The sequence below is a fragment of the Entelurus aequoreus genome, linkage group LG12, assembly GCF_033978785.1.
Source record: "Entelurus aequoreus isolate RoL-2023_Sb linkage group LG12, RoL_Eaeq_v1.1, whole genome shotgun sequence".
In the NCBI taxonomy this organism is placed as follows: Eukaryota; Metazoa; Chordata; class Actinopteri; order Syngnathiformes; family Syngnathidae; genus Entelurus; species Entelurus aequoreus.
In genome coordinates this window covers 64234946-64258236 of record NC_084742.1, presented here as the reverse complement: position 1 = coordinate 64258236, position 23291 = coordinate 64234946, and the positions used below count along the sequence as shown (strand labels likewise).

Genomic DNA, 23291 nt, shown 5'->3' with positions numbered 1-23291 from the left:
TGGATTCGGGAGGGATGATCACGTTGAGTTAAGGAAGAAATCTCCTGGGGGGAGCTACCCTCTGTGTGTGTGTGTGTGTGTGTGTGTGTGTGTGTGTGTGTGTGTGTGTGTGTGTGTGTGTGTGTGTGTGTGTGTGTGTGTGTGTGTGTCTTAGGTGTGTCTTAGGTGTGCTTGGAATTATAGGTGTCCCGATAAAACTTTTTCACTTATAATACAACACCGATATTGGAGCCTTGAATATTGTCTGATACTGATATTGATTCACTACAATATGAGCAGGAATCACACATACTTTAATTACATAACCCAAAAGCAGTGAAGTTGTCACGTTGTGTAAATGGTAAATAAAAACAGAATACAATGATTTGCAAATACTTTTCACCTTATATTCAATTGAATAGACTGCAAAGACAAGATATTTAACGTCCGAACTGGCAAACTTTGTTATTTTTTTGCAAATGTTAGCTCATTTGGAATTTGATGCCTGCAAGATGTTTCAAAAAAGCTGGCACAAGTGGCAAAAAAGACTGAGAAAGTTGAGGAACGCTCATCAAAAACTTATTTGGAACATCCCACAGGTGAACGGGCTAATTGGGAACAGGTGGGTGCCATGATTGGGTATAAAAGCAGCTGCCATGAAATGCTCAGTCGTTCACAAACAAGGACGGGGGCGAGGGTCACCACTTTGTCAACAAATGCCTGAGCAAATTGTTTAAGAACAACATTTCTCAACCAGCTATTGCAAGGAATTTAGGGATTTCACCATCTGCGGTCCGTAATATCATCAAAAGGTTTAGAAAATCTGGAGAAATGCCCGTGACTTTCGATCCCTCAGGCGGTATTGCATCAAAAAGCGACATCAGTGTGTAAAGGATATCACCACATGGGCTCAGGAACACTTCAGAAAACCACTGTCAGTAACGACAGTTGGTCGCTATATCTGTAAGTGCAAGTTAAAACTCTCCTATGCAAAGCCAAAGCCATTTATCAACAACACCCAGAAACGCCGCCGGCTTCGCTGGGCCCGAGCTCATCCAAGATGGACTGATGCAAAGCGGAAAGGTATTCTGTGGTCTGACGAGTCCACATTTCAAATTGTTGTTGGAAACTGTGGACGTCGTGTCCTCCGGACCAAAGAGGAAAAGAACCATCCGGACTGTTCTAGGCGCAAAGTGTAAAAGCCGGCATGTGTGATGGTATGGGGGTGTATTAGTGCCCAAGACATGGGTAACTTACACATCTGTGAAGGCACCATTAATGCTGAAAGGTACATACAGGTTTTGGAAAAACATATGTTGCCATCCAAGCAACGTCGTTAATAATAATACCTGGGATTTATATAGCGCTTTTCTAAGTACCCAAAGTCGCTTTACATGTAGAACCCATCAATCATTCACACCTGGTGGTGGTAAGCTACTTTCAAAGCCACAGCTGCCCTGGGGTAGACTGACGGAAGCGTGGCTGCAATTTGCACCAACGGCCCCTCCGACCACCACCTATCATTCATCATTCAATTCACCGGTGTGAGTGGCACCGGGGGCAAGGGTGAAGTGTCCCGCCCAAGGACACAACGGCAGCGATTTTTTTTTTTGGATGGTAAGAGGCGGGGAGCGAACTTGCAACCCTCAGGTTTTTGGCACGGTTGCTCTACCCACTACGCCATGCCTTTGCGCCTAGAACAGTCCGGATGGTTCTTTTCCTCTTTGGTCCGGAGTTTCCGTCCACAGTTTCCAAAAACAATTTAAAATGTGGACTCGTCAGACCACAGAACACTTTTCCACTTTGCATGAGTCCATCTTAGATGAGCTCGGGCCCAGCGATTCCGGCTGCGTTTCTGGGTGTTGTTGATAAATGGCTTTGGCTTTGCATAGTAGAGTTTTAATTGGAACTTACAGATGTAGCGACCAACTGTAGTTGCTGACAGTGGTTTTCTGAAGTGTTCCTGAGCTTATGTGGTGATATCCTTTACACACTGATGTCGCTTTTTGATGCAGTACTGCCAGAGGGATCGAATGTCTTGTGTAAAGACTGTATTATGATGTTAGTATATATTTGATAGTATATATCTGTATCATGAATCAATTTAAGTGGACCCCGACTTAAACAAGTTGAAAAACGTATTCGGGTGTTACCATTTAGTGGTCAATTGTACAGAATATGTACTTCACTGTGCAATCTACTAACAAAAGTTTCAATCAATCAATCAATCGAATGGGCATGCCGCTTACCTGCAGTGATTTCTCCAGATTCTCTAAACCTTTTGATGATATTACGGACCGTAGATGGTGAAATCCCTAAATTCCTTGCAATAGCTGGTTGAGAAATGTTGTTCTTAAACAATTTGCTCAGGCATTTGTTGACAAAGTGGTGACCCTCGCCCCGTCCTTGTTTGTGAATGACTGAGCATTTCATGGAAGCTGCTTTTATACCCAATCATGGCACCCACCTGTTCCCAATTAGCCTGCTCACCTGTGGGATGTTCCAAATAAGTGTTTGATGAGCATTCCTCAACTTTCTCAGTCTTTTTTGCCACTTGTGCCAGCTTTTTTGAAACATGTTGCAGGCATCAAATTCCAAATGAGCTAATATTTGCAAATGATAACAACGTTTACCAGTTTGAACGTTAGATATCTTGTCTTTGCAGTCTGTTCAATTGAATATAAGTTGAAAAGGATTTGCAAATCATTGTATTCTCTTTTTATTTACCATTTACACAACGTGACAACTTCACTGCTTTTGGCTTTTGTATTTAATTATAAAAACTTCATGTATCATCATTAAAAGTGACAATATGTATTGGTGGAGACACCTTGTGATTGGTCTTGCGTCAGGACTGGGCAAAGTGGGGGCTTCATTGTGTATGCGTAAACACACACAGGAAGTGGACAGAAATGGGGCATGGTGGGTATTTTTACAGCGCAGTGCTTGGGGTGGGAGGGCAGGTAAAAAACAAAACAAAAAACAAGACCCAAGGCAGCGACTGTGACCCATTAAAGTTGAAAAGCTCAAACTGCGGTGCAAGACCTGACACCAGCACTGTGCCCTGCTGGAGCGTGCGTGGCGAGACAGTGATGCTGAAGCGAAGCGATGGAGGACACGGCGACGCACTGTGGGTGCACTTAAAATGAGAGATGTCAGTTGGCAGCGGGGACGACGAGGATGAGGAAGAGGCCTGGACTTGACATCACTTTGGGTCCGTGCCCCCATCACACTTTATTTTTTAAAGGAGCACTATTTTGCAAGGGATGAATCAGCTAATGACATCAATGTAATATATTTTTGGGAGATGCACCAATGTTAATAAATCTAGAGCGTTGTGTAGTCTGACTCAGCAGCTTTCTTCACTATCTAGTTCTGAGGTCTTCCACAGGGGGTCCACGACCCCTAGGACGTCTGCAGAGGTACTGCGAGGTGTTACGAGACTTTTTTTAATGTGTTTTTTTTTATTCCGCCTGCAATTTTTCCACACATTTAAATGTCTTTGGTTTATAATTACTCACTGTACATTGCAGGTTTGAAATAAAAACATGTATAAATAAGTGGTAATATAGTGTAAATGTTGTCTGTCTATCTGTGTTGGCCCTTCAATGAGGTGGCGACTTGTCCAGGGTGTACCCCGCCTTCCGCCCGAATGCAGCTGAGATAGGCTCCAGCACCCACCGCGACACCGAAAGGGACAAGCGGTAGAAAATGGACGGGTGGATGGATATAATAATCTTAGCATTTAAGCTATTAGCTATTAGCACTCTAGTTGTAAGCTAATAGCTGGTACTATTTGAATTAACAAGGTATCTTTAGGATATGTTACATTTAAAACACAATTGTGTAAAAGATATATAAGTAAGTGGTCCCGCTCCATTTCTCCATCAGTTTGAGGGGTCCGTGGACTGGAAAACATTGAAGACCCCTGATCTAGATCGGGGGTCAGCAACCCGCGGCTCTTTGGCGGCGCCCTGGAGCTTTTTACAAAATTTATGGAAATGGGAAAAAAATATGGGGTGAAAAATATGTTTTTTGTTGTAATATGGTTTCTGTAGGACAAACACGACACAAACCTTCCTGTTTTTTAGAAAGTCCACTGTTTAATAAGTTTGTGTTTAATGCTTCACTGATGACAGTATTTGGCGAGCGCCGCTTTGTCCTACTAATTTCAGCGGCCCTTGAACTCACCGTTGTGTGGACTGTGACTCAACAGTTTGTTTACATGTACAACTTTCTCAGACTCTGCCACAGAAAGCCGTGTTTTATGCCACTCCTTCTCTGTCTCATTTTATCCACCAAATGTTTTATGCTGTGCGTGAAGGCTCAAAGGTGAGCTTTGTTGATGTTATTGACTTGTTGGAGTGCTAATCAGGCATATTTGGTCACTGCATGGCTGCAAGCTAACATGCTATTCAGGCTAGCTGTATGTACATATTGCATCATTATGCCTCATTTGTAGCTATATTAGAGCTCATTTAATTTCCTTTACTTATGTCCTTTGTGTAATTAATTTGCATGTCTCATGACACATTATCTAAATTTCTGATATTTGTTAGTGCGCCATGTTGTTCCAGACCACAGCAAACGTTACCTAGCTTGCAAAGATTGTAATAAATAAACTAGAAGAAGACAGCCTTTAACTTGGACACACACATCTATACCTTTGGCCATTCTAAGACAGTCATTTCCAGGAGTTATCTCATCCTCTGAGAAATTTTACTAATGTTTTACAATGTTGTAAAAATGTGTACAATAAATATTACATTTCAACATTTCTGTCAACGAAGACTTGCGTCCGCCTGCGGCACATTGCCATTTTGATAGTAGGCTAATATAGCTAATTAGCCACTTACATCATGTGCTGTTATCAACCAAACCCTCCTCATCCCACCCCCCGGATTGTAAATAACGTAAATAATCCAATGTATATACTCTGATGATTAACTTGTGTGATGACTGTATTATGCTGATAGTATATATTTGTACCATGAATTGATTTACGTGGACCCCGACTTAAACAAGTTGAAAAAATTATTCGGTTGTTACCATTTAGTGGTCAATTGTACGGAATATGTACTGAACTGTGCAATCTACTAATAAAAGTTTCAATCAATCAATCAATTGTCTTCATTAGAACACTTATGAAGTCATTTTGATAGTAGGCTAATATAGCTAATTAGCCACTTACATCATGTGTTGTCTTCATTATAACACTTATATATAAGGCTTTTAATTTTCTGCGGCTCCAGGCCGATTACTTTTTTGTATTTGTGGTCCAATATAGATGGCTCTTTCAACATTTTGGGTTGCCGACCCCTGATCCAGATGATACAAATGTGAGGACACAGCACCCCCCTTTGGTCAAGAAGAGTAATGACACTTACACTCTGGCGTCTTCTCGCTCCTTTCTCTTCCAAACTGTCCCCGACAGCACACAGTGACGTCAGAGTGAGCCTCCTCATCTGTCAGCTAATGAAAACATCCCAGTGAGTGAAAAATGAAACATCAATATTTGTAATCATTTCTCTGCATTCTATTAAGGGCAATGTTTTCAATGTTTTTATAGCTTAAAAGTGTGGATACAGTACATAACATCTTTTAAATCAGTATATTGCTATGAATATCTGAAAAAGCTTCAAACAGACCTTAAAAGTCCTTAAATTTGGCCCTTACTGTATTAAAATATGAAGCTAAAAGCAGTTTTTTTCCTCTGTGCATATTTTTTTTGTATCAGTCCATGTCCACAAATGCATATTTTCTGCACAGGTATTGCAGTAAAAAAAACATAAAAGGCGCACCTTAGCGTGTTGGACGAGAGCCACAACGATGCACTTCCTGTCCGCTCAGCCGCAGGGAAGCTTTAGCAACACGAAATGCCGCACGCTGCAACTTCGCCGTGGATAATCCTGCAGCGATTAACACGCAGCATACACCTCAAATAAGGTCACCAAAATACTCCCCACAGCTCTGAGGATGATGCGGAAGCTCACCTGTTTGTTAGTTTGTCCTCATTCACACTATGCCACACCCACGTCATGCTAAGAAAAGTCAGGTGACTTCCATTGTGAAGGTACATACAGAGGTTTTATTGAGGAGAACATCAGTTTCAGGAGCTCAATGAGCTCCGGCTTGGGGCGGCACCCACTCGTGAATCTTTTTGCGGGTGGTGGAGTAGGGCACGTACTGCTGGGGGCTGCCGCTCGTGTTGAACTGGTGGACCTCGGCCAGGAACTTCTTGGGCTCCGGAGGGTGTGTTGTCGGGGGGTCGTCCGTCATGCAGTGGAGCCAGCGATGCCTGAAGGACACAATGCACAATTAGTGTTGTCCCGGTACCAAAATGTATTTTGATACTTTTCTAAATAAAGGGGACCACAAAAGATGTCATTATTGGCTTTATTTGAACAAAAAATCTTAGGGTACATGAAACATATGTTTATTATTGCAATTTAGTCCTTAAATAAAATAGTGAACATACTACACAATTTGTAAGTAAACAAACAAAGGCTCCTAATTAGTCTATGCAGTAACATATTGTCATTTTCCATTTTGTCAACATTATGAGGGACAAGCTGTAAAAATGTATTATTAATCTACTTGTTCATTTACTGTTAATATGTGCTTATTTTCTGTTCTAACATGTTCTATCTACACTTCTGTTAAAATGTAATAATCACTTATTTTTCTGTTTGATACATTACATTAGTTTTGGATGATACCACAAATTTAGGGGCGGTATGGCGTAGTGGGTAGAGCGGCCGTGCCAGAAACCTGAGGGTTGCAGGTTCGCTCCCCGCCTCTTGACATCCAAATCGCTGCCGTTGTGTCCTTGGGCAGGACACTTCACCCTTGCCCCCGGTGCCGCGCACACTGAATGAATGAATGAGATAGGTGGTGGTCGGAGGGGCCGTAGGCGCAAACTGGCAGCCTCGCTGCCTACAGTCTACCCCCAGGGCAGCTGTGGCTACAAATGTAGCTTACCACCACCAGGTGTGAATGAATGATGGGTTCCCACTTCTCTGTGAGCGCTTTGAGTATCTAATAATAGAAACGCGTGATATAAAATCTTATACTCTTATACTCCAGTGCGACTTATATATGTTTTTTTCCTTCTTTATTATGCATTTTTGGCCGGTGCGATTTATACTCCGGAGCGACTTATAGTCCGAAAAATACGGTATATTGTATAAATCTACAAGATACTCAACAACTGCATCCTAAGGGAAGGTTGCTCTCCTTCACGGGACTTGATCAGTTTCTCATACAAACTCTCAAAGAGAGATTCCTGTGGACTAGGGCTGCAACAACTAATCGATTAAAATCGATTATCAAAATAGTTGGCGATTAATTTAGTCATCGATTCGTTGGAACTATGCTATGTGCATGCGCGGAGGCTTTTTAAAAAAAAAAAATTTATGTTTTTTTTTTTTTTGTATAAACCTTTATTTATAAACTGCAACATTTACAAACAGCTGAGAAACAATAATCAAAATAAGTAGAAAAACAGTACAAAACAGCGCCAGGGCGGCGCTGAGGCTACGTCTCGTGAGGTGGCGTAATCTAGCCAATGATGTGGTCATGTGCAGCTCACGTGACGACGCCGTCTCCTTTGCGGGAAACGTTCGAAAAATGGCGCAGGAAAACAGTACCGATAGTTTAGCGGAGAAACATCTTGGGGTTATTGCTTCAATGGAGAAAAGTGTACGACCTGAGTCGTCAAAAGTGTGGGAACACTTCACTTTAAAGACTTCAAAGAAGACCGTTTCCTGCAAAAGGGCACGGAAGTACAACATTGCTTCAGGAGCACCTGAAGAAGAAAAATGTTGGAGCCATGGATGAAGGGAACAACTCACGGTACGTAACTTTTTAAGTCCATAGTGGCAACAGGCATTCATGAGTTCAGCTTTTTTGTGAGTAGCGTTAACGTTATGCCTTTGTTGCAACGCGGGGCTGATAATGTGTCTCCGGCACATTCGACTCTGTTTTGAGAGAGAAAACGCACGGTTACAAATTTCGAAATAAACGTAACGGACAGAAATATCTCAGGTTGGTTTCATAATGGATCAATGTAGCCGGGCCAATAAAGTTATATAAATATATTTAGATTTGAGTGACGCTTTAGTATAACTAAACATTATGAAGGTGCTGGAATATTTCATGCTATTATTCAGAGGCAGCCTAAAATGAATCCTTTATTATTCACAACAGAAACGTGTACAATATCTGATTCAGTTCTGATCAGATGAGTTACATTTCTGTGTTATTATTGGTGTATGCTGCACCCGCAATGTCCACAACATGGTGCCAGTATGCTGGGTTTTTTCAATAAAATACTGGAAAGGATAGAAATGTAGTTGGTCTCTTTTATCCGATTATTAATCGATTAATCGAAGTAATAATCGACAGATTAATCGATTATCAAATTAATCGTTAGTTGCAGTCCTACTGTGGACCTTTCAAAGGTCCTTGAAAATAACCTTTCAAGGACCTTTGAAACCCAAAGAGCCCAATGTGGGAATTATCATCACAAGCCTGGTCACAAGTTTGTCAGAAGTAACTTTGAGGTGTGTTAGGAGAAGGGGACTTGCACTCATTTGCTACAAAGGCGGGTTCGCTTTTGTAGCAAATAAGTTCCTTATTTTTATCTATCCTCTTGTTGTAGGGCAGACGGGCTCGTACATGCACATGCATTCTCCGCCGTTACCATTTGTAATACAAAGTAACGTATAGCTTAATCTTTCAGTAGACTCGCTATGGAAGTGGTACGAGAAAGATGGCGGCGAAAAGACGCAGTCAGGAAGCGGCTTAAAAACAGTCCGTAAAACATTATCTGCAACATTTTGACCAAAGACCCACCATTACATGCTATGTAGACCACAAGGAAGTGTTATAATGTAGAAAGAAAAAAATCGTAACATGACCCATTTAGGTTCAATGGGATACGGACCATTCGGCGGGCACCATGCTGCCGTCCACCTCCCACAAAGTGTTCTTTCCGTTCATCTGCGTGGTGTAGATCACCCAGCGATGTCGTCCTGGATACAGTTTTGACACACACAACAGTTACAGAATACAGAGTGGTGTAATAGTACTAATACAACTTTGTTGACGGTTTTAAATGTGACGCTTTCTCTCCGCTGTGGTCACTCAAGAGCGTTTCACGCTTCATCGAGCCATCGTGATTAGCGGCTTTCGTTGTTTTCATCACCACTATACACCAATGCTGATGACGTAGAACACATAGCGGAGTTTATTCAAAATATTGACATTTTCGAATTGAACAAGCTCTGACAAAATTTGGCAAGTTTACACTCGACAATGCTCCCCTGCAAAAAATGTTTTGCGAGTAAAATGTTGACTCTAATCCCTATCATAATACAAGTTATACATTTATCTGTGAGTGTGCCAACATCTTTTTTAATTACCGTATTTTCCGGACTATAAGGCGCACTTAAAATCCTTTTTTTCCCTCAAAACTCGACAGTGCACCTTATGACCCGGTGCGCCTAATGTACGGAATAATTCTGGTTTTGCTTACCGACCTTGAAGCTATTTTATTTGGTACATGGTGAAATGATAAGTGTGACCAGTAGATGGCAGTCACACATAAGAGACACATGTAGACTGAAATATGATGGCAATAAGACTCAAGTAAACAACACCAACATTTTAAATGTTCCATTGAAAATATAGAACATTACACACAGCGCTCAAAAATCTATCAAAATGTTTTAGTACGACTTTGGTCAATCAATCAAAGTTTACTCATATACCCTAAATCACGAGTGTCTCAAAGGGCTGCACAAGCCACAACAAATTGGTAAGCTATGAATCCGCACGGCTTGATGGATTGTATGCGCATTAAACATACAAGTATCATTATGGTGTGTGTATAAGGTAAGACATATCTGGCGTTTTGTTTCGTAATATTATGCAAAAGCAACTGTTCTTACCTTCTGATCTGTACTTGAGATCTGCATAAACCCTGAAAAATTCTGCGTGTCCGCCATTGTAGACGATAAGCTTCTCCTTTTTAGATTTAGATTTTTTAGATTAACATTTAGATTTATTGATCCCAGTGGGGAAATTCATTTTCACTGCTGCACATTTAAACAATAGACATTACACATCACGGACAAAAATAGCAAAAAAAGACATCATACATGACCAACTTATTTACAGGATTGTCAGACAGGTTGGCCGGGCCTACCTTTTCTCTATCTTCTTGTTATGGGACATTCATCCTCAGCTGTTGCCATTTCTAATATAAAGTAGTGTAAAGTTCTTACTTATATCTGTCAGTGAACTCGCCATGAAAGCGCAAAAACATACCGGTGTAGTGAGTTTACATTATTCACCCAAGGACCTTTAATTATTAGAGTTCCGGTTGAGAGACAGTTTTTCACGGGACACATTTCCGGCCTTTTTGTTATTTCCGGATGAGGAGATGCTGCTCCGTTATTGATTGAAGTAAAGTCTGAATTTCATTAAAACAGTTAGCGCCATCTTTTGGCACTTCTTCCACTCCCGTGCTTGCACGCTACACCGCTACAACAAAGATGACGTGGAGAAGACGCTGTCGAAGGTGAGCCACGTAAATAAGACCGCCCACAAAACGGTGCATCTGGAAGCGACTGTCAGAAAGCGACTTGAAGATGATCTGTAAAACATCATCTATGCAACATTTTGACCAAATAACCACCATCACATGTTATGTAGACCACAAGGAAGTTTTTTACATTTAGAAAAAATAATAATATGACTCCTTTAATGCGCCCTCTAATCCGATGCGTCTTATATATGAAAAAAGATCTAAAATAGACCATTAATCGGCAGTGCGCCTTATAATCCGGTGCGCCCTACGGTCCGGAAAATACGGTAATCGATTCGCACAGTTTTTTATTTGGACACGCCGATTGCTTTGCTGTTTGTTTTGTGACTCTTAAATCATGTCCGACCAGCAATGTTTAGAATAGAATAGAATATAAAGTACTTTATTGATCCCTGGGGGAAATTCAGCACCACAGTTCGCTCACAATAGACAATAAACACTCAGGTATTTTTTTACATGTTAATAATATAAATACAGTCTATTATACAGCATTATTCACATGTGAATAACATAAATACAGTCTGTTATACAGTATTATTCACATGTGAATAATATAAATACATTATACATTTACAGTACATGTACAGTCAAAACTGTACATGTACTTTACTATAGTGTACAGCTCCACTAATGGACATTGGAGTGTTAGTTTCAAAGGCAAAATTAAAGTATTGCTGGAAACATAATTTTATATGGGACTTTATTGTATTATATGTATAGTACATGTTCCAAAAAGAAAAAAGCATAAAACACCACCAGAATTAAAGATATTACAAGTCAAAGTGATGAAGCTTAGTGTTACGCTCATGACTTGGTGTAACTAAACATTACCCTATAAGATGAAGGCAATTGCATTTTATTGATATTTGAAATGTATTCAATGTTTATAAATGAAAATTTAAATATACTAAATGTAAAAAAGGGAATAAATATTCAAAATAAGATCACTAAATGAAATCAAGTTTGGTTACGCCATCATGAGCGCAACACAAGGTTGTAAAAGTTTCAACTACAATTCTAAATAAGATGTCAAAAGCAAACTGAAATCAAATACACACAACTTAAAGATTGATCAATACCTATTTTAATTTAGTAATACATAAATATGATTTATCAAAATATAAAATAAATATACCTGAACAGAACGCTCATGATGGTTACACCAAAAAGTAACGCTATGAATCACGTTTTTCCAAGTTTTTGTGGCATTTTTATGCTATTTCCAAGCATCTCCTTTTTATTATCGTTGATTTTAAATGGTCAAAATAATGCATATTATATATGCATGCCCTAGGAAACAAAACAAAAAAGTCATATTTATTTTGATTGTTACGTTTTGAAGTACATTTGTGCAGGTGGGTGCGAATGTACCCATTACCAGAGCTGTACACTATAATATTTCATCACTTCCAACTCCAAATTCATGAAGCAAGCTTTTCAATGATAACCTTTTTTTTTTATTTATTTTTTTAAATGGTGTAAAAAACAAAACAAAGTTAAGACATTTTTAAAGGCCTACTGAAAGCCACTACTACTGACCACGCAGTCTGTTTATATATCAATGATGAAATCTTAACATTGCAACACATGCCAATACGGCCGGGTTAACTTATAAAGTGCAATTTTAAATTTCCCGCTAAACTTCCAGGTGAAAACGCCTTTTGGATGATGACGTATGCGCGTGACGTAGCCAGTGAAACAGAAGTATTGGTACCCCATTGAATCCAATACAATATAGCTCTGTTTTCATCTCATAATTCCACAGTATTCTGGACATCTGTGTTGGTGAATCTTTTGCAATTTGTTTAATGAACAATGGAGACTGCAAAGAAGAAAGTTGTAGGTGGGATCGGTGTATTAGCGGCTGGTTGCAGCAACACAACCAGGAAGACTTTGACTCGGATAGCAGACGCGCTAGCCGACGCTAGCCACCGACCGCACGGATGATCGTGGTGAAGTCCTTCTTCCTTCCGTCGATCGCTGTAACGCAGGTGAGCACGTGTGTTGATGAGCAGATGAGGGCTGGCGTAGGTGGATAGCTAATGTTTTTATCATAGCTTTGTGAGGTCCCGTTATACTAAGTTAGCTTCAATGGCGTTGTTAGCAACCGCATTTTTAAGCTTCGCCAAGCTGGAAAGCATTAACCGTGTATTTACATGTTCATGGTTTAATAGTATTGTTGATCTTCTGTCTATCCTTCCAGTCAGGGGTTTATGTATTTTGTTTCTATCTGCATTTGAGCCCAATGCTATCACGTTAGCTCCCTAGCTAAGTTAGCTTCAATGGCGTCGTTAGCAACAGCATTGTTAACCTTCGCCAAGCTGGAAAGCATTAACCATGTATTTACATGTCCATGGTTTAATAGTATTGTTGATCTTCTGTCTATCCTTCCAGTCAGGGATTTATTTATTTTGTTTCTATATGCAGTTAAGCACGATGCTATCACGTTAGCTCCGTAGCTAAAGTGTTTCGGCGATGTATTGTCGTGGAGATAAAAGTCACTGTGAATGTCCATTTCGGGTTCTCGACTCTCATTTTCAAGAGGATATAGTATCCGAGGTGGTTTAAAATACAAATCTGTGATCCACAATAGAAAAAGGAGAGAGTGTGGAATCCAATGAGCCAGCTTGTACCTAAGTTACCGTCAGAGCGAAAAAAGATATGTCTTGCACTGCATTCTAGTCCGTCACTCTAACGTTCCTCATCCACGAATCTTTCATCCTCGCTCAAATTAATGGGGTAATCGTCGCTTTCTCGGTCCGAATCGCTCTAGCTGCATTGAAAACAATAGGAAAATATGAGGAGGTGAACAACTGACTACGTCACGCTACTTCCGGTAGGGGCAAGGCTTTTTTTTAATCAGAGACCAAAAGTTGCAAACTTTATCGTCGTTCTCTACTAAATCCTTTCAGCAAAAATATGGCAATATCGCGAAATGATCAAGTATGACACATAGAATGGATCTGCTATCCCCGTTTAAATAAAAAAAAAAATTGCAGTAGGCCTTTAACAAAAAGGTCACACCTAAAATCTTGAGCCATATTGACTTTTTAGTGGAGAAATTGACCAAAAATGAGTGCGTTTTTCACCAGTTTTAAAAGTCCCTAACTTCGTTCATGTTTATCACAGGAAATAGATACTTATATCACTGGACTCGTCCTTACAAGACTGTAAGGTAATCAATTATTATTTTAAATTGTACACACATACCTTAACAACTGCCGGGTATGAAGTGGTAGAATGTAAATAAAGAAGGTGGACTCACCAAAGAAATAGTTCTTCTTGTCCTCGTAGTATTTGTTGCCATATTTGTCAACACCAATCAGCGCCCCTGTCTTTACGTCGTTTACCCTGTCAAGCAATTTCGACACATTAATTCATCTTTTTTTTTTTTTTAAACATACAATTTCCCCCCTTTTGACATTGGCACAGCCATGTTTGTGTGCGTTTATTAGCTGTCAACGTGCTAACTTAGCTTAGCAATGTGAACACATTTAGAGCAGTCATCTTGGGTTCGCTAGAAAACTCTCTTAACAATGTTTTATTTTACCTAAAGAGTTGAAGAAGAAACCCTCGAATTCCGCCGTGACCTCCTATTTGTCCCAAAGCCCTTCGGACAACATTAACGTAACCCGCCATCTTTAGACGGAACCATTAAGGGGTCGGAACGACGTCTCACAGTAGTGTGTCCGGAAGGGAACAGGTGCACTACTTTGTGTTCCACATAAACATACCGTTAAAACAGTGACTCGCAATTATTTTCTGTCATGCTCCCTCTAGGAAGAAAATGTAGGTATATGAAATTGTTATAAGTACACATAACACTGTATCCTTATTAAAGAAAAAAAAAAAAGTTGAATCCTTATTTAAACTATAAACATTTTTTGACCGGCTTGAAACAGTTGATACTGGAAAAATACAATTAAACAAACTCAATACAAATTGATCAACATCAGGAGCACAACATAGTAGGTTAAAACAGTGGTCCCCAACCAGCGGGCCGCGGCACGGTACCGGTCCGTGGATCGATTGGTACCGGGCCGCACAAGAAATTTAAAAAAAAAAAAAAAATTTTTTTTAAATAAATAAATATATTTATATATATATATATATATTTTTTTTTTTAATTAAATCAACATAAAAAACACAAGATATACTTACAATTAGTGCACCAACCCAAAAAACCTCCCTCCCCCATTTACACTCATTCACACAAAAGGGTTGTTTCTTTCTGTTATTAATATTCTGGTTCCTACATTATATATCAATACAGATCAATACAGTCTGCAGGGATACAGTCCGTAAGCACGCATGATTGTATTTTTTAATGACAAAAAAATAAATATACCGGTATATATATATTTTTTTTTTTTTTAAACGACGGAACTATTAAGGGGTCGGAACGACGTTTCACAATAGTGAGTCCGGAAGGGAACAGGTACACTACTTTGCGTTCCACATAAACATACTGTTAAATCATCCATCCATCTTCTTCCGCTTATCCGAGGTCGGGTCGCGGAGGCAGCAGCCTAAGCAGGGAAGCCCAGTCTTCCCTCTCCCCAGCCACTTCGTCCAGCTCCTCCTTGATGCATTGTAATCAACAGAAAGATATTGTCTTGACCCGAGATCTACAAAGCGAAGAGGAAGCAGGACCTGACTCCCCTCCAGGGACCTCTTCTTTGAACTGTTTTACGACCTTTTCTTTGAATTGTTTTAATCAAAGGCAATGGCTGTTTACGACCTCCGTCCCTTAGAAACAGCTGTTGCCAAGTAATCAGGGAAAGTCCAAATAAAAGAGGCGTATATTTTCGCCAGAGCGTGGTAAGACTGTACAAGAGTACAGTCCAGACGTCTCTCCTCAATTGAGCCAAATGTAATTATGTCTGTTTAATTCCTTGCTTCTTGTCTTGTTTAATAGATGTCATTAGTGTTTGAACCTGACATTTATTAAGTAAAACAAAAAAAGAAAAAAAAGTTAAATCCCTATTTAAACTATATATATATATATATAAAAAATGTGACCGACTTGAAGCAGTTGATACGGAAAAAATACATTTAAATAAATTCAATACAAATTGATCGGCAACATTAACTCAGGAGCACAACATACAAAACACTTTAACGTACAAAACAACAATTATTAGAACAATTTGTGCAGATTTTTTTTTTATATAAAAAATGATGAAGTCGAGATTAATGGCTACAATGAACACGTTTTGTAGTGCACAACTTTTGGAAGCAGTGTTTGAAGCATTATACTGATAAAGTGTCATAACCACCCAAGTCAAAATTAACACGCAGCCATCATATATACATATATATATATATTTTATTAAAAACTGTTGCCTGACAGTTTAGAGTAATAATATTTTTCGGAGACTCTACCTCCACACTGTTGATATCATAAAATGTCACTGTTGTTGTACAATCATAACACATGATTCCCAGCTCCTGGCAATCATTCCCAGACAAGTTACAAATCAGCATGACACTGATCAATCAAGAGCTGCAAAGACAATATTCAATAAAAAAATGTGATCCCAGAAAGCACGTCAGCTCTTGTGTTTACGTGCTGGAACTGGTGCGGATTGTTTCTGCAGAGCAGCACAATCAATAGTAAAACATTATTGTTGGTTTCACTAGTAGAAAAAATACGATAACAGGTACGATTTCTTTGGAGGGCACGGGGACAAAAAACATCCATTAGTAGTGCAACAAAATTACAAAAAAGTTCCCTTTCCCACGTTTAAAAAACACAAAAAAGGTGTGATGAAACTCAACAGACCCTGACTACCAAGAGGTGACAGCTTGTACTGCCTCTTCATACATTATAAATATCTTATAAAAAGGTCAATGTTGCTCTGTCATGTACACAAAAATACCCACACTCCACTTCTGACGTGGCTTAACATTCTGTAAAGGATGAAATGTATCAAGCCAAATGATTCCCTTCCAGTTTCCTCCAGGATGCTGTTTGACCGGCAGTAAAAAAAGTCTCAAAGCTGAGGGTAGAAAAAACAACTTTCCGTTTCTTTATCCAAGCATGATTTTCACAGTAAAACGCTGCTTGTATTTCATTCAAAAACGCAACAACGAACACTTCCTTCATTCGCTTCAATGTGATCCCTCCTGGCACACGTTCACGTCCATGTCCGCAAACAGGTCTGCGACACAATCTCAATCGGCGGGCCATGAGCATCACAAGGCAAGGATATCATGTTTGGAAAGAAGAAATAGCACCCGTGTCTTTTTCAAAAAGGCGTCTGGTGTCTTCCAACTCCTTTTAGTCCTTCCTGAGCAGGTGATCCTTGACTTGTGGACCTCGTGGATTACTGTTCGAGAATCATGGCCTCCTGAAACTTTTCGATCCATCTACAGACAAAATAAGACAAATGAGGTAAAAGGTTAGGACAGAGCTGGGCAAATATTTTGACACGGGGGGGCCACATTGAGAGAAAAAATGGGTCTGCGGGGCCAATGTGTGTAGAAATGACATATACACATTTAGCTGTATAGTATGTGTGTTTGGATCCCTTTTTTTCAGGAACACTAATACCAAAAGTCACAATGTCCGATACAGAGATAGTCTGGTGTGCCGTGGGAAATTATCTAATTTCAACCATTTGGGTTAAAAATATTTTTTGCAAACCAGTAATTATAGTCTGCAAATGATGTGTTGTTTTCGAGTGTCAGTGCTGTCTAGAGCTCCACAGAGTAACCGTGTAATACTCTTCCATATCAGTAGGTGGCAGCCGGTAGCTAATTGCTTTGTAGATGTCGGAAACAGCAGGAGGCAGGGTGCAGGTAAAAAGGTGTCTAAGGCTTAAACCAAAAATAAACAAAAGGTGAGTGCCCCTAAGAAAAGGCATTGAGGCTTAGGGAAGGCTATGCAGAACGAAACTAAAACTGAACTGGCTACAAAGTAAACAAAAACAGAATGCTGGACGACAGCAAAGACTTACTGTGGAGCAAAGATGGCGTCCACAAAGTACGTCCGAACATGACATGACAATCAACAATGTCCCCACAAAGAAGGATAAAAACAACTGAAATATTCTTGATTGCTAAAACAAATAGGATGCGGGAAATATCGCACAAAGGAAGACGTGAAACTGCTACAGGAAAATACAGAAAAAAGAGAAAAAGCCACCAAAATAGGAGCGCAAGACAAGAACTACAACACTACACACAGGAAAACAGCAAAAAAGTCAAAATAAGTCAGAGTGTGATGTGACAGGTGGTGACAGTACACCTACTTTGAGACAAGAGCTATAGTGATGCATGCTTGGTTATGCTTTAAAGTCATATCCAACAATTGCGACAACGACTTTTTACTGTCAACTGAGTTTCGTTTTTTAATGATTTCTGCTGGTGGTGTGCCTCCGCATTTTTTCAACGCAAAAAATGTGCCTTGGCTCAAAAAAAAAGGTTGAAAAACACTGCCATAGAGTTCTAAAGAAGTTATGACAGACCACCTCAAAAAAAAAAGAATGGAATTTTACAGTTTTTTTACACTCACCCTGGACACAAACTATTCTCTCCTCTCCCCTCAGGCAGGAGACTACGCTCCATCCAGACCCACACCTCCCGCCACCTGAACAGTTTTTTCCCCTCGGCCATCAGGCAAATGAACAATAACTCCTAACAGTAGCTCCTTGAATTCCTTCTAAGTCTATAACATGATCTGATAGCTCAGTTACAGCTCTTTTTATTACCAAATATGTGTTATATGTGTTTTATGTTGCACGATTGCACCAAGAAAAATTCCTAGTTTGTGAACCCGTTCTCAAACAATGGCAATAAAACTATTCTCATTCTGATTCTGAAAATGTACATGAAAATAAAAAAAAGTGAGATTTACAGTATCAACTATGAACAATAAAACACTGAATATTAACAACATACAGAGCCGGCCCAAGGCATAAGCGTACTAAGCGCTTGCTTAGGGCCCCGCGGCCACCAGGGGGCCCCCAAAAGCAATTAACAAAAAATTCTTATTTTTCATTTTTTGCATGTACGAGTCTGAGTCAGACTCGTACATGGCAGTGATTAGTATTAATAACAAAGTCGGCCATCAGATTTCTTACAGCGATGTCATAAATGACTTTGCCTCCAGAAAAGCCAGGAAGCACAGGAGTGGGTGGAGTGGTGTGGGTGGTGAAGAACAGAGGAACAAAACTGTGATGTGATGGTCAAATGTGTGAATTAAGGACCTTAATTTAAGGTAGTTTATTTAGATTTTTTCCCCAAAAATGTTTTGCACATCGTTATGTACATTTACATAGTTTTAATATGTAGTAACTTTATATTTGTTTATAAACCATTATGTTACCTTGTTTCTGGTAACTCTGTTCATTAATATTATTTAAGTATTTGCTTGATATTTAATTTAATTATGTTGTTTTTCGTACAATTGAATTTGTTCCTTTTTATATATATTTAAGTGATTTTATTGTTGCACTTTATTGTTTTTCTTGCACTACGAATTATTTTTGCACATTGCTGTTTCAGGTTTTTGTTACCTAAAATAATAAAGTGAATCAGAATCAGCTTTATTGTCCAGTTATGTTTAACACACATGGAATTTAACTTCAGTAGACTGCGCTCTCTTTGTACAAAGTAAACATTAAATATGAACAATTAACTAAAAATATAAACTAGTAATTAAAGACTAATATGTACAAGACTGATGAGACAAGATGACACTTTTACTGTAAATACAAAGCTTTATCACTTGGACAGTTCAACCCCAGGCCACTCTTGTAGCTGAATGTTTTCTACATTCTAAGTTTAGGAACCATATGTGGCACTCTGGACATCATTCGTTCATTCATTGGTATTATTTATGTTCTTACCTGGGCCACGCCCATATCTTTATAAATGACATGTCATTTGTAAAGACATGCTAGGCTGACAATAGGATAATGTAAACAACACTGCCAGAGCCACAATGAGTTTATAGTAGGTGTGTGAATGATCAACAATCAATATTATTGGCAGAAATAGAGGGCCCCAAAATCAAATTTTGCTTAGGGCCCCATGGAGGCTTGGGCCGGCACTGACAACATATGAATGTATTTTACTTCTCAGACCAGCTCCTCCATAGACAAGTGTAATAAACACCTACAATATGACATATTATCACTTTTATGCAGACATTTGTTGTAAAAATCTGCTTCTGCATCTGTTTTCGGGCTGGCTGCTCTGAAAACAAGCCCCGCCCACTCTGCTTTGTTCCTGGTCTGAGCTGCGGTGACCTAGATTACCGTAATAACTCCTATAACACTCAAAAGCGCAGATTTCAACCATTGAAATACTTTCTATAGTTCAAGACTTACGGTCATTTAAAAACATCACTGCACATCATAAACTTTTGATGTTAAAGGTCTAAAAAAATGATGTAGAACGTCCGTTGGGCCGGATTGAAAATCTTGCCCAGGTCTGTGTTAGGGCATGTGGGTGTTAGTACCTCCTCGCGGTGGGGATGTCGTCGGCTTTAAAGATGTAAAAGAGTGTGTTCTTATGGTACAGCTTGAACTGCATCCTCTGGGCCGGTCCGTTCTTCTCCTCCCGGAGGAAGAAGCCGAGCAAAGGCTGACTCTCCAGCGCCGCCACATCCTAAAAGGAGTCGGGGTGTCGGTAAATCAAGCATATGACAACATATAAAACCCCAAAGCAGTGAAGTTGTCACGTTGTGTAAATGGTAAATAAAAAGAGAATACGATGATTTGCAAATCCTTTTCAACTTATATTCAATTGAATAGACTGCAAAGACAAGATATTTCATGTTCACACTGAGAAACTTCAAAATTTTGTTTGCAAATAATCATTAACTTAGAATTTAATGGCAGCAACACATTGCAAAAAAGTTGTCACAGGGGCATTTTTACCACTGTGTTACATGGCCTTTCCTTTTAACAACACTCAGTAAAGGTTTGGTAACTGAGGAGACACATTTTTGAAGTGGAATGATTTCCCATTCTTGCTTGATGTACAGCTTAAGTTGTTCAACAGTTGTGCTATTTTAAGCTTCATAATGTACCACACATTTTCAATGGGAGACAGGTCTGGACTACAGGCAGGCCAGTCTAGTACCCGCACTTTTACTATAAAGCCACGCTGTTGTAACACGTGGCTTGGCATTGTCTTGCTGAAATAAGCAGGGGCGTCCATGAAAAAGACATTGCTTGAATGACAGCATATGTTGCTCCAAAACCTGTATGTACCGTTCAGCATGAATGGCGACTTCACAGATGTGTAAGTTAACCATGTCTTGGGCACTAATACACCCCCATACCATCACACATGCTGCCTTTTACACTTTGCGCCTAGAACAATCCGAATGGTTATTTTCCTCTTTGGTCCGGAGGACACGACGTCCACAGTTTCCAAAAACAATTTGAAATGTGGAGTCGTCAGACCACAGAACACTTTTCCACTTTGCATCAGTCCATCTTAGATGAGCTCGGGCCCAGCGAAGCCGGCGGCGTTTCTGGGTGTTGTTGATAAATGGCTTTGGCTTTGCATAGTAGAGTTTTAACTTGCACTTATTGATGTAGCGACCAACTGTAGTTACTGACAGTGGTTTTCTGAAGTGTTCCTGAGCCCATGTGGCGATATCCTTTACACACTGATGTCGCTTTTTGATGCAGTATCGCCTGAGGGATCGAAGGTCACAGGCATTTAATGTTGGTTTTCGGTCTTGCCGCTTACGTGCAGTGATTTCTCCAGATTCTTTAAACCTTTTGACGATATTATGGACCGTAGATGGTGAAATCCCTAAATTCCTTGCAAAAGCTGGTTGAGAAATGTTGTTCTTAAACAATTTGCTCGTGCATTTGTTGACAAAGTGGTGACCCCGTCCGTGTTTGTGAATGACTGAGCATTTCATGGAAGCTGCTTTTATACCCAATCATGGCACCCACCTGTTCCCAATTAGCCTGTTCACCTGTGGGATGTTCCAAATAAGTCTTTGATGAGCATGCCTCAACTTTATCAGTCTTTTTTGCCACTTGTGCCAGCTTTTTTGAAACATGTTGCAGGCATCAAATGCCAAATGAGCTAATATTTGCAAAAAATAACATATTACCAGTTCTAATGTTAAGTATTTTGTCTTTGCAGTCTATGTAATTGAATATAAGTTGAAAAAATCATTGTATTCTCTTTTTATTTACCATTTACACAACGTGACAACTTCACTGCTTTCGGGGTTTGCAGATAAAGAACACAAAGGCTATTAAGAGAACCTCGCTGGCGGCGTAGGTGTACAACACTTTGTTCTTGATGACAAACCACAGCCTCTTCCACTGCTTCTTGTTGCCCTTTGACCTGTTCAAGTAGCCGCTCATGGACGAGTTTTCCGTGTTGGCCGACACCTGCCGGAGACAACCTGGTCACGTGACTGCTCAGACACACACAAAACAATAAACAGGGAATATTTGTCACCTCTTTTAGAGCGGCCGGAATCTTCTTTTGTTTTCTCGTGAAGGAGAAAGCTCCGGATTTGATGGGCGACACAGACGACGAGGCACAGCGGTCACCTAAACGACATATGTGCATGGTAGGAAAGTCAAAAGGTATTTGAGATCAGACTTTTTGGTTCGGTACAGAGTAGGGATGATGTTTGATAAGAAATTATCGAGTTCGAGCCCATTATCGAATCCTCTTATCGAACCGATTCCTTATCGATTCTCTTATCGAATCCAGATAGGTTGTTGTATATGGAAAAAAACACACAATATTTGGTTTTAAAAAAGCTCACTTTTATTATATAAGAAAAAAATAAAATCTAATAAATAAATAAATATTGACTGTTACCCCCCTAAAAAAATAAAATAAAAAAAATAAATATTGACTGTTGTTACCCAAAGTATATTAAGTGGGATTTTTCAGAAAAACAAATATATACAGTAAGACAAAAACAACCTATAGGTGTATAAATAGTAATATAGTGTTAAATAAAATCAGTCCCTTGGGCACAAAACTGAAAATAATACAGCTCTCCAAAAAGTGCACTTCTGCTGCTATTGGAACATACTAACTACAGCTATTACTCAGGAAAAGGCTCAACAGGACTCAGCTGGACCTGCAGAACTTGCTGACACGGAGCCTGACCTTGCTGACCAAAGACTGACAGCAGTGTCCGCGTCACCTGCTGTTGAGAGACTGTCTAGACCTAAGAGACATGTTCAGCCACCTAAGAGGCCGATTGAGAGTTGTTAAGAACTCTTGGTTTTTTCGAGTTGTTTATAAAAAAAAAATAAAAAAAATAAAAAAGTGTTGACATACGGTAACTGCTTGTTATGATGCTTTGACATTTTTGCACTTTATTTCTTTATTGAAAGAAAATTCTATGAAGAGAAAAGTTGTTTGCAAATGTGGTTACAATGCTAAAAAATGAAAAGTTAAAGCTAAAAAAAGAAATACACTTTATGGAGTTAACATTATTTCTTTATAGGGGGAAAGATGTGATGTTATGAGCTAGGAATATAACAACTATACTACCCAGCATGCAACGGGAGTGACGAGCATGCGCGGTAGCCCCGAAAAGTGTTGTTGCATGTCGCCACCCGGCAGCTAAGAATGAGGTTATGAGCACGCTGTGAAAGTAAACGTCAAGATCTCAACCAACACGCCTCGTCTGCATTATTTATAATTAGACAGACAACACATATACAGTGTGATTTTGTTTTGTTTACAA

At 39.6% G+C, this 23291-nt stretch overlaps 3 protein-coding genes across 3 annotated transcripts in view; all 3 read right to left on the bottom strand.

The window, feature by feature from the left end:
• Positions 1–5878, bottom strand: part of tmcc3 (transmembrane and coiled-coil domain family 3) — a 70819-nt gene extending 64941 nt beyond the window's left edge. The window contains exons 1-2 of the mRNA XM_062066428.1: positions 5781–5878; positions 5367–5451 (exon numbers count right to left, since the gene is read on the bottom strand). Coding sequence (XP_061922412.1) covers positions 5367–5444 — 78 coding nt within the window. The 5' untranslated portion in view covers positions 5445–5451; positions 5781–5878. The remainder of the gene's footprint in view (positions 1–5366; positions 5452–5780) is intronic.
• A 166-nt stretch (positions 5879–6044) lies between these two features.
• Positions 6045–14300, bottom strand: ndufa12 (NADH:ubiquinone oxidoreductase subunit A12). The gene is made up of 4 exons (XM_062066432.1): positions 14142–14300; positions 13857–13942; positions 8927–9014; positions 6045–6277 (listed from the first exon to the last, which is right to left on the bottom strand). Exons 1-4 carry the CDS (start codon positions 14228–14230, stop codon positions 6097–6099), a joined length of 444 nt encoding a protein of 147 aa, XP_061922416.1. The 5' UTR covers positions 14231–14300; the 3' UTR covers positions 6045–6096.
• Positions 14301–15915: 1615 nt separating this feature from the next.
• fgd6 (FYVE, RhoGEF and PH domain containing 6) overlaps positions 15916–23291 on the bottom strand; it is a 49321-nt gene continuing 41945 nt past the window's right edge. Inside the window, exons 18-21 of the mRNA XM_062066427.1 lie at positions 22037–22131; positions 21838–21966; positions 20061–20209; positions 15916–16963 (exon numbers count right to left, since the gene is read on the bottom strand). Of these exons, the coding sequence (XP_061922411.1) occupies positions 16921–16963; positions 20061–20209; positions 21838–21966; positions 22037–22131 (416 nt within the window). The 3' untranslated portion in view covers positions 15916–16920. The remainder of the gene's footprint in view (positions 16964–20060; positions 20210–21837; positions 21967–22036; positions 22132–23291) is intronic.